General features: G+C 36.9%; 1 protein-coding gene across 1 annotated transcript in view; it reads right to left on the reverse strand.

Moving 5' to 3' along the window:
* The window catches only part of SUCLG2 (succinate-CoA ligase GDP-forming subunit beta), a 261,759-nt gene that overhangs the window by 103,195 nt on the left and 146,014 nt on the right, over window positions 1-12,550 (reverse strand). The window contains exons 8-9 of the mRNA XM_036868951.1: window positions 6,421-6,582; window positions 4,149-4,291 (exon numbers count right to left, since the gene is read on the reverse strand). Of these exons, the coding sequence (XP_036724846.1) occupies window positions 4,149-4,291; window positions 6,421-6,582 (305 nt within the window). The remainder of the gene's footprint in view (window positions 1-4,148; window positions 4,292-6,420; window positions 6,583-12,550) is intronic.

Here is a 12,550-nt window from a genome sequence, read left to right on the forward strand (position 1 = left end):
ATCACACAAATGTCTATCAATAGAAGATGACAGAAAAGTTCTTGCAGAGTCATACAATAGAATACTATACAGCAATAATGGTAAGTGGACCACTGCTACATAAAATATGAGTGAATCTGAGAAATAAAAGTCAAGTGAAGGATGGCAAATACAAAAGTGTATACAATGTATGATTCCATTTGTATTATGCTCAAAACCAGGCAAAACAAATCTTTGATATTAGGAGTTAGGAGAGTGTTACCTTTGGGAAGAAAGCAGGGTAGGGGGAGGATAGTGGGGAGGCATAAGGGGCTACTGGGATGGTGACTGTCTTAGTCCATTCAGGCTGCTATAACAAACCACCATAGACTGAGTGGTTTAAACAACAAACATTTATTTCTCACAATTCTGGAGGCTGGCAAGTCCAAGATCAAGGCACCAGCAGATTCAGTGGCCACTTACTGGTATACAGGTGGCCAACTTCCAGCTATGTCCTCACACTGTGGAAGAGGTGGGAGAGCTCTCTGGGGTCTCTTTTATAAGGGCAATAATCCCACTCATGAGGGCTCTACCCTCATGATCTAATTCCCTCCCAAAGGCCCTACCTCCTCATACCATCACATTGTGAGGTAGGATTTCAACAGATAAATTATGAGAAAACACACAAACATTCAGGCCATGACGTTGGCCAGGTCCTATTTCTTGATGTGGTCAGAGGTTCCACAGATATGTTCACTTTGTCATAATTCATCGAACTACATACTTAAGATTTGTATAGTGTCCTCTATGTAAGTTATACTTTTAATAAAAGTTTATTAAATTTTTAGATGGTACTGTCATGTGAAATTATTGCCCCTTTAAATTGGAAATCTGTGTATCTCAATTCATGCAATAAAGTAACCCTCTGAGGTAATAAGTACTGTTATTATCTCCATTTTATAAAAGAGGAAACCAAGACACAAAAAAGTTAAATGACACGCCCAAGGTCTCACAGCCAATGCGTGTTAAAGACAGGACTGCAACCCAGGCTGCGTGGCACCAGAGCCCCACCAAGAATCCCTTCCTTCTTAAACGAGTATTTGGTGCTTATACAGCACATTTCTTGCTAGACATTTAAAGGGCTTTGAAAATTTGACTCTAACTTGGATCTAAACCAGGAAGCACAGTCAAATCAAGTGAAGTGACTTCACTAATGCCAATCATATGCTACTGCTTTTCAAAATCAGGCCTCCCGAGGGCAACAAATTTGCTTAACTTCGGACAATACAGTCGAGGTTACTGTTGAGATTCATATCAACCATCTTTTTCTTTAATTCATTTATACAAGATGTTTTACATACTCCAGATGTTGTTGCACTCATTTTCTACACCTTTGGAATTCTAAATTTAAAATTAGAAGCAAAAACCAAAGCACCAATCAGGGAAACAAAAACTTAAGGCTAACATTCTTGATAGTGTTTCTCCTTTAAATGTGTTCAAATTCTTTACAGATTACCACAAAATCCTACTTCTTTTTATTTTATATCAATTTTACTCCCTGTGATTTTAAGAACATTAATGTTTAGAATCCTGGAAGTTAAAATGATGAGGGTGAGATCATATCTATTCTACCACCAGCAGAACAAACTCTATTACCTTTCTCTCATCTCAAGCCCAGCTGGAAAATAAGAGAATTATAAAATATTTAATGATACACTTCATGGGAATCCAGTTTAGAAAGCTACCTAGTAAACACTCTTGTTTTAGACAGTTTGGCAGAGGAACTTCACTTCATATATATTACAAACAAATAAGGAACAGATCAGTTATAAAGGTATAAAGGTGTCCCAATGAAAATCAGCATTTGGGCTAATAGTCAAGTGAAAGAAACGCAAGTCTCAGCTCCATGGCTGACATTAGGAGTGGAAACATATGCCAATCCATATGAATGTTGATGTCTATTACTTGATCAGTAGAATTAGCTTGTACATATAACAAACAAGTAGTTGTTAGTATCAGTTGATTTAAGTTTAACAACAACAGGCCTTTTGTAATTTTGAGTTTCAGTGTATTCAACTGACTAATCCTTATATCTAACAAGAAAATCAATACCTTTGAAATAATTAGCTTTGGGCTCTGGGGAATCTCTACTTCTGGGCAAATGGATGGGGTTCTACTTGAAATAATTACTGCCAGAACTATAACCAGTTTCCTTGCAAAATGGAATCAATTCATCTATACTATTTTTTAGCCTCTGTTCTCTGAAATCTGTGAAACAATGCCAGGATTGAAAATACCCATTACATTTCTATGCTTTTTAACGGGCTTTGAAATTTCAAGATTTGGAAAATGTACTGTGAGATGAGCCAAGCATGCATTTTCCTGATATAGCATGAGAAAAATAAAATAACTCCCACATACCTTTATCTATACAAGATGACAGTCAAATCTCAAAAAAGTTTAAATACTCCAAGCATTTGAAAGTATTCTATAGGGTAAAGTCAACATTTTTGAAGAGATTGTTTTTTTTCAAAAATAAAAACAAAAAAACCTCTCCAAGTGATTTTCCATTCCCTTCCTGTACTTTTATGAAATTAAAATTCTGGATCAGCCCCTAAGAAAAGATATTCCAAAGAAAATGCAATGATTGTCCTGTTAGATTTAATCCTTTGATGGTTCTCTTTAATTCTCAGCACTGAGTTTCACTAAATGTACAGTATTTCATTACAGTTGCCTGTCCTCTGGGTACTTTGCAGTTCAAGCAGTTTAAAGAGCTGTGTATTATGTCCATGGTATTTACAGATTTCAATTGGTTTGAAAATCTCTGGGATAAAAATTATTCTTCCCTTAGAAAGGAGTAGGAAGGAGGGATAAATGAATTAATAAATGATTACAGAGCCTCTGATAATATTCCTACTTAACCAATGAAAACGAGGTGCTTCTGTAAACAGAAAAATCAACTGCAGACACTTCACGTCTGGGTGACTTTGGACTTCAGTGACTTTGCTATTCCTGAACAACCCTGGAGCAATGAAGATAAGTTGCTAATAATGTTTAACAATTTTATGTGTGTGTGTATGTGAATCAGAAGGAAAAGACAGCAGAAACATAAGGTTACCAACTAGTCATAATGAAAACAGACAAGCATACCACTAACCTAAGACAAAACTGCGTGCACATGATACCCAAAATGCCAGTCTATTTATGAGTGGGAAGCTTCCATATTAAGTTCAGACAACATTTCTTTAAAAAGAATCTGATATTGTTTTCATTCATGATTTTCTTTGTGATGGTTCAGATTTCCCATGCCTTCAGATATGTCAGGAACCAAGAGAACGTGTCACATATTAACAATATTAAGATAATGATTCTCAAATAAAGTTTACAATCATATGGTTGTGCTATATACACTACCCCAAAGAATTGTGAAGAGAATTAAATGACATATATCAGATATTCAAAAAATATTAGTCTTTTCAATATAATAATATCCACCTAAATCTTGTTATCATAGACAACTGAATACCTACAATGGAAACAAACCATACTGGTATTTAAATTGATTAAATATTTACTGAATACCTACTATGCACCTAGCATGAGTATGATAGCTACATTCTAGTTAAGAAGATGCCCATGAAACAACATTATATGCTACTTAGAGCATATGTTACGAACTGTAATGTATGTAATTGTCAGAGATGTAAATTGAAAAGCATATAGAAGGAGGTGGGGTCATTATTTTCCAGTAATATATAATATTATAAGCCTGTAACTTTCTTCTGTCTTAATCTTATAATATATTCAGCATCTTTATGAAAGGAATCTGAGACTCAGTCCTCTCTAAGTCACATAAGCATAGAACTAATCGCTTCAGTGTGAAGGACCCAAAAAATATTTCATGCCAACCCATGTTTCATTATTTGCACTACACTTTTTAAAAGAATTTCCTTCTACCTCCCAGAACTTTGTAAGCACATACCCTGAAATAAAATCCTAGGGGCACTTATAAGCCTTTCACCCAGATGATTTAAACCATCATGCATTCAATGGGATATAAGGCAGGATTTGCACCTGGGGCTGCAAAGTACATGGGTTGGCTTATTAACCCTTAGCAGCAGGAACAAGGTAGATCTTGATGGTGAGAAATCATTACACCATGCAATCTCCCCTACAAAGAGAGAGGTTACCTTAGGATCAGCTGTGAGTAATTTGAATGCTTGATATACTTGAGATTCCTTTACACCACCACCAAGATCCAAGAAGTTGGCTGGCTTCCCACCATTCAGGAAAATGATGTCACAGGTAGCCATGGCGAGTCCAGCACCATTCACTGTGAAATGCAAATGGCACACAAGACAGGATAAATTTAACAGCATGAAAGGGTGCATAAATTTTGTCCCTTCCCCATATTGCTAAAAGAGAACCCCGACTTCACTAGGCCAATTTCCACCCTGCTTGGAATTCTATTCAACCAGATAAATTCATAGACTTTAAGAATAATCAGGAAATGTGCATATAAAGAATAAACAAAAAAGACCTGGGAATGGGAAGAAGGATTTATTGAGAAGTTAAATCAATCTGGGAAACACAAAGAAGGGAAGAGCTTAAGTAAGTAATAAATTTGGACTATTAGTAGAGGAAGGAGTTTTAGGTTCCGGAAAGTACGGTGTTTAAGAGAAATGGGAAAGAGAGGAAAAAGGATATGAAAAGTTGCTAGAGCTTATGAATTACATTCTTTTTAATATTCTTTAAGAGATTGGAGTAAAGAATATGATTCTTTCAATTTTTTGCTTGCTGAGAATATGCTCCTTTGAATGTGGCATCCCTCTGGGGTTGAACCACAGGGGTCCCCACTTCAATAGGACTCCACACTTTTTTACACTTAGCGCAACCATGCATGTTTATGTGTTCTCTGAGAAACTTAGAAAGCAAATGAACAAATTACAGCATCAAAACAATATTCCTAACCCCCGTTCCTGTTTCAAATTAATATAAGAAATGTTCACTAGCAACCTGATCATTAAAACTAGAACCAAAATGTTGCCAACATCCTAGTAGCTTTTCTTTAGAAACCAAGGAAAGAGTTTTAACATAAAAATTCTTATTTTCCAGAGCGAAGTTTTATTGATCAACTGCACTTCCTTTGCTGCTTAAGCTTAATTATAGGAAATTGCTTTCCTTAGGTTAGAAAGTGCCCAAAAAGTGCTGAACACAGCAGAAACTCTCCAGGTAAAGTACCTTTCACTTTTTCTGACCCCTGAATTCCTCAGGTAAGCCTATGAACTGTGACTAATTTAATTAAGTCTGGGACAACTAAAATAAAAATCATTTATATATGATCTTAAAACAATGTGAAATCTGTTAATCATAGCTTATGAGACTGCTACCTTGGTCAAATCATGCACACTCCTACAGAGGCTACAAAGAATATGTATTTAATTTGCTCTAAACACACCATTATATCTCTCCCCTTTCTAAACGCCTACAAATATTGAGAGCATATTAACTTATCAAGATCAGAATGATGTGAGTGATCTGGTACATTAGAGTTTTTGCTGCAAAACAAAGCAAGAGCGCCTTTGGTATCACTTGTAATTGGATGTCATTTTCTATTGTATTGAACAGCAAACTACTGGATGAGGTCTGTTCAGTTCTGAATATAATGATACTGCTGGTTTAATGAGCTACAAATCTTTTTTATTTTAATTCCATTAAGATTAAGACCTCGGTTTCAAGTGCGATGAATTGCTTCCACCAGAAACGTAAAGTGTATAAATCTCAGTACCATACGCTGTGGACAATGCAGAAATTGTATTGCCTCTATAGACCCATTCTTATCTCTGCTAATAAGCCAATTTTACAAATTTAGATGGCTATGATAAAATCAATTGTCTTATTAATAAACTGACATAATGGAGTAAACATTTTATCATTTGGTTTTCACAGCACCTGAAACTTTAGTATAATGATTAAAGTATTCATTCTCTTCTACTTCCTCTAAGAAAGCAATTTATCTTAAACCCAAATTTCAGAATAATTCCTAGCGTATTAACATTGACTAGAGTAGCAGAAGTTCTGACCTTTACTAATCAAAGTTTAACTGAAATACCTTAATGTTGTGGTCCTCAACTGGGGTGACTGTGCTTACCAAAAGGTAATGTCTGAAGACATTTCTGGTTGTCACAACTGGTGACAATGTAGCACAGGAAAGCGCCCCACAGTCAAGAATTATCCAACGCAAAATGTTCATAGCGCGAGAAGTGAGAAACCCTGCTTTAAACTGGTGACCACCAGCCAAAATGAACTTTGGGAAGAAATTCTGGGTTGTTTCTTAAGAGTTTTTGGCTACAAAAATCTCCTATGTTTACTTGCTATTGGGAAATAACATTTCAGAAACCAAGGGGCCCTAAATTCTGCAAAAATCCACAAATCATTCTTTTGATATAACTGCTTTCTTACCAAAGCAGGCAATGTTCCCGTCCAGCCCTATGTATTTTAGATCATATTTGGCAGCTTCATTTTCAATGGGTTCATTCTCTGATTTGTCGTCCATAGCAAATATGTCCTTTTGTCGGAATTCTGCATTGTCATCAAAGTTTATCTTGGCATCAAAACAGACAACTAATAAAGAAAAAAGAAACATACCTAAATATCTCGTAAGGATCTATAAATTAAGTTCTTCAGGCTGACAAGTGCAGGAGAAAGAAAGTCAAATATTGTCATTTTTTCTCATGCTTCAGGCAGGAGAAGCTGTTACGGCTTTCTTGACCTTTAAACTTTAAGGCTACAAAGACAAATATGACATGGTCCCTGTTTTCAAGGGACTTACATCCTAATAAAAAGCATAATAATTTATATCTGCTGGTTTCTATAAAATAACAATGTAAGTTGCCATTACTCATTAAAAGCTACAGACTGGCATAGCTACATACAGATTTGATTTGCAATTTTTATTACAGTTCTTATTTTTAGTATTTAACCTTTCACTTCAATGCAAGGAGAGACTAGACAATAACACTTAATGCTGTCCCCCTATGTCCTTCTTTTGATGTTGCAAAGTGAAGTTTTTATTTAATCAGTATCCTCACTAATATGTCTAGAAGATATAGTGGAAAGAACACCAGGCCAGAATCAATAGATTTTTTAAATTATTTGATCCTTAACTAAATCTGTAACTTTGATAAAAATAACCTTCTTTCTGGACCTCAGTTTTCTTATTTGAAAAATGGAAACAACAATCCCTAGACTGCTGATATACTTACTCTGGGGTCTGCTAAAACTAGACCATCATCTTGATGTGAGCAGGACCATCTTATGACTCTTGTAATTCAAGATACAAAACATTAAGAGACCAAGACTAGTCAGTTACAATGGAATGCTGCCAGGCATTATTAGCACCACTGTCTCCACCCTCTGGTGCTGGCAGAAATCTCTAACTCTTTTTACTGGCTAGGAGCCCTGGACACAGTGAAACTCACTCAGCGACAGGGATGGACCACAGAGTTTTCCTTGATTTACAGATCTTCCACATGTACAATCAGGTAGCGACTGCAGTGGGGAGGGGTGGTGTGCTTGGTGTCTTGGATCTGATCTCTTTTATTACATCCCTTAGAGTAGAAAGTAATTGTCTGTGATGACATTCCATCATAACCTTCTTTTACTCTGCTTGGGATATCGACAGGCAGGGATCTCTGACCATGAATTTAGATATTACCCGTTCTCCTCCAGCATTGCTGATAGGCACCTAACTCTTGACAGGGAAAGAACCACCTTCATATATTTCACTCTAAAGTAATGACAGTGGTCTGTTAGTCCCACTTGCTTCCTATGAAAAGAAAATATTGTTATATTGTAGCATCCTGGAGTTAAAGACCCCAGGTAGAGGTTTTTTCCAAGGGTCTCTCTACCACAATAATTGAGCACTTCGGTACAAATCTGTGCAGAACTGTCAGATTAACATCTAAGAATTCTCAGCATAAATAAAAGTCCAAACCACAAATTACTTAAAGTAGCACTGACTGACAAGGGAGAATCTTATATGGAATTTAATGTCTGCCTGAGTCCTCTGTGTTGCCACAAAATGTCCAACCCCTTTACCCACACACTGTGAATATACAGAGCAAATGAGTAATTACTTTCCAGAATAGTGAAATCTTAAAGATGGAATCCTACATTACCAAAGGAATTGGCCAATGTTCTCTGCTTGCTACAGTAGCATTTTCTCAGCAATTAATGACTGGTATAATAATCGATATCGAAGCAACATCACTATTGGCTTTCCATTGGGTTTACAAATATATATTAATTAATTTATTAGTAATTTTAGCTCCTCCATTACTCATTGGCAAGATTACTTGAAACCAACATGTTCAGAATGAATGGGCAAATGCTATAAAATTGACTTCCTAAGTGAAGAGCTTCAAATAAAAGAATTCTTGGTCAAGATTAATAAACCAGTAAATCAAAATAGGTCCAGGCTGATCTTTGCCCCTTACAAAGACTACAGTTACAAGCTACTTGAGAGAGAGTGTAATTAATGGATATGTATGCAAAGCACAGAAGGCAGTCCCAGCTAAATGCCTGCAAAGTCAGATTTTCAAAAGACTCTTTTTCTTGTAATATGATATGTATGCCAAGTACAGAAATGAGTTCACTATTTGGGGACCACCTTGAGAGAACTTTAGAGTTAACCTAGGACCTAAAGATACTGACTGTGGGATGGTAGGGTTATCTATAGGTAGGAAAAAAGGTGCATCTACTACGGTCCCTTGCCAACTGTTCTCCCTCTGTAGAGAAAATTAAACAACATAATTAGGTCAATGTATGTATGTCCAAGTGCTTTTAGAAATTAAAAACACTACATAAATAGGAAGTAAGTAAGGCAACTTTAAGGAGTAATGAAAAATATCCAAACCTGAATTGCCACCATTAATGCCTAAATCTTTTTCGGGGAGGGTGGCGCTGGAAGGAGGATAAAGCATTTTAAGGAGGTACGTGGATTCTGTTAGACACATATTTGTTAAACCTGCTCAATATTTTTAAAATGCTCCCAAACATACAAAGTGCTTTCCTGCCTTACAATCTCAGTTCATAATGTTACATCATCTGAAAGTTTTCCCTTGAACCTGACCATTTAACGCAGACTCCAGCATCAAAAACACCTGGGTATGAATTATAACTCTCACACTTCCTGACCAGGGAGCCATCGTCTCTCTTAAGCCCAGTGGCCTTGTCGATCAAATGGGGACCAGAGTATTTTCTACTGCACTGTACTGAAGGAAGGGGAGGATGCATGCAAAGCACTGAGCCTCACTGACAGCTGCCACTCACTGGTTATTTTCATTATTACCAATGCCATCCTCTACATGCACAGTGCTTTCTTAGGGCTTCAGAAATACGATAGGTCCTTATGGCCCAGGCTACAGGATTCTCTTCTCTTCCTATCACTAAAAATGACCTGTACTTTGTCCCATTCCCTTATAATCCTAGACTTCTGTTTAGAGTACATCTAAACTAATGCCTACTGGAGTTTGCACATGTACAGGTTACCTATGGTTTTCAATAAAAATACGATCTTCTGAATACATCAGAATTTTCCCACAGGAAGGATTTTAATGGTTGGCATTTCAGGCTTTGGGACTGACAGAGAAGGAGATTTTGCCTAAAGGATGATGATGAAAGAGATGACTTTGGTGATCCTCGAATCACACCACACGGTTGCATAAGGCCAGGGAGGCTACAGATGTGTCTAAAACAGCCCCAAGTGAGACTCTAAGTCAGGCAGTGGCAGAGTACAGCCCTTAGGCCAGCTCACTGCCTGTTTCTGTAAATGCGGTTTTACTGGAATTCAGTCACAACCATTCATTTACACACCTCTATGGCTGCTGTCCCAAAACAACAGCAGAGATGAGTGGCTGCAATAGAGACTAAATGGCCCCCAAACCCCAAAATATTTACTAACTGGCCCTTTACAGAAAAAGGTTGCCAATCCCAGCTAAGCCACATTTCTCATCACGTTTGTATCCTACTTTAACAACTGAAAAAATAGTCACAGGTATCATATTTGTATGAGTGAAGGAGAAACTTAGGAAAGTTCATCATACTAGTGTGAAAACAAAAAAGTATAACAAACAAAATAAACCAAAACTTTCAGCTTGCACAAAAGGAGTAGATCAATCCCTGAATACTGATTGACTCTTACATGCTAATTTCCCCCTGCAAGACCCCTCCAAGTACACTTTCAGAACTGGTGGGTTAAAAATGGATTGTCTAATTCAAAAAGAGTCAGGTACCACAATGTTCACTGCAGCACTATTTAGAATAGCTAGGACATGGAAGCAACCGAAGTGTCCATCGACAGATGAATGGACAAAGAAGATGTGGCACATATATGCAATGGAATATTACTCAGCCATAAAAAGAAATGAAATTGAGTTATTTGTAGTGAGGTGGATGGACCTAGAGTCTGTCATACAGAGTGAAGTCAGTCAGAAAGAGAAAAACAAACACTGTATGCTAACGCATATATATGGAATCCAAAAAAAAAAAAAAATGGTTTTGATGATCCTAGGGGCAGGACAGGAATAAAGACACAGACGTAGCGAATGGACTTGAGGACACGGGGAGGGGGAAGGGTAAGCTGGGACAAAGTGAGAGAGTAGCACTGACATATATACACTACCACATGTGAAATGGATGGCATATATACACTACAACATGTGAAATGGAAGCAGCCGCACAGCACAGGGAGATCAGCTCGGTGCTTTGTGACCACCTAGAGGGGTGGGATAGGGAGGGTGGGAGGGAGACGCAAGAGGGAGGGAATATGGGGATATATGTATACATATAGCTGATTCACTTTGTTATACAGCAGAAACTAACACAACATTGTAAAGCAATTATACTCCAATAAAGATGTTTTAAAAAAAATGGATTGGCTATGTCAACAATAGTGCAATAAAATAAACTTCCTTGCTCAGACCTTGGCTTTTTCATTTAATAAGACAATAAACTATGGTAAAATGTATTTTTGGAGGTGCTGAGCTTGGTTCAGATATTAAACTTTTCAATGTCACATTAATGAAACCTCAATTCTATAGAAAATTCAGCTCGAACAAAGGCCATTCTGTGTACAAAATGAGTGAAAAAAACACACCTATTAATATTTATAAAACAATTTTCACCATCAAAAGCATATTGTTATATGCTTAATAGATTATACAAATGAATTTTCCTTCTGAACAAATATCAAAGAAAGCTGCAGTACTTATATTCATAGGGTGTTTTTGTTGTTTTGTTTAATGGTGTGAGATCCTGTGAGCTGCTAATTCAACAACCTCGATGAAGAACTGAAGAACGTGACTGGCAGTTAGCGGCCTCTGACCCTAGAGTTTTAACAGAAGAATGTGCCACAGAATTAAACAAAAGAAAAATACATTTCAGAGGGGAGACTCACACATAAAAGAAACATAAAAACAGCAGGAAATAAGACTTGTCATAATTATTTTGGAAAATAATCTGTCTTCAAGCAATGTACTGAATTCGATTTGTGATAAATAACCATAACGTGCTACTGAAATGCGCTTTGCCAAGATGGCTTTAAAACGCTGATACTTCCAAATTAGTCCACTTTCCGTTAAATGTTAATATTCAAAGAGTTGTATACTCTTGAGAACTTTTCTTTAGTTGCTGTGAAAAGAGAAAAATAGACACTAGGCGGGAGGGAGCTTTGGAGGAACGTAGAGAACTGAGAATGTTCTTGAAAATAGTCTTGTGTATAAAGAGAGAAACACAGAGAAACACCCACCAACAACATGGGCACTTGCTAACACAGAGCAACAGGGTGGTTATTTAGGGAAATTAATCTGAAGAAAGAAAGGAATTTGATGTGCCACTTAACTTTGGATCACCCAGCCTTAATTCTCTTGGAATCTTGGCCAGATGGTCACTGTTTTAAATTGGGTTTAATTCCTTCAGCTCAGTGAATGGATTTGGGCTCCAACTGATGAAGATGCCTTAGAGCAGGAATTCTTAATCTCAGGACTACTGACATATTGAGTGAGATCATTTTCTTATGAGAGGGACAGCACTGTGCATTGTATGATGTTCAGTGGCATCCCTGGCATCTACCCACTAGAAGCAAGTGGCATCCTGCACCCCAAGTTTTGAAAAGCAAAAAAGGATGTTAACTAGATTCACTGTGGTGATCATTTCACTAAATAGATAGACATAGATATAAATCAAATCACTGTGTTGTATACTTGAAACTAATATAATGTTGTACGTCAATTACATTTTAGTAAAAAAATGTGTCGAGACATTGCTAAACAGCCCCTGGGGAACAAAATGCCCACCCTCCCCAATGAGAAACATTGTTTTAAAGATACCAAAGAAACGAGTCTGTGTGCAGGCAGATCTGGCTGAGTGGGACGAAAAGAAATAAGATATAAAATCTCACAGTGGCTTACAAAATAAGTAAATGAAGATAGGTAAATAATTAAAAATGAAAAAAACCTTGCTTTTTACTTGGCTACAGCTTTAATGAATTAAATCTGGCACTGAAATTGGACAAGCAAGGAAAATAGTTCAT

This window comes from Balaenoptera musculus, chromosome 11 (assembly GCF_009873245.2).
Source record: "Balaenoptera musculus isolate JJ_BM4_2016_0621 chromosome 11, mBalMus1.pri.v3, whole genome shotgun sequence".
NCBI classification, from domain to species: Eukaryota; Metazoa; Chordata; class Mammalia; order Artiodactyla; family Balaenopteridae; genus Balaenoptera; species Balaenoptera musculus.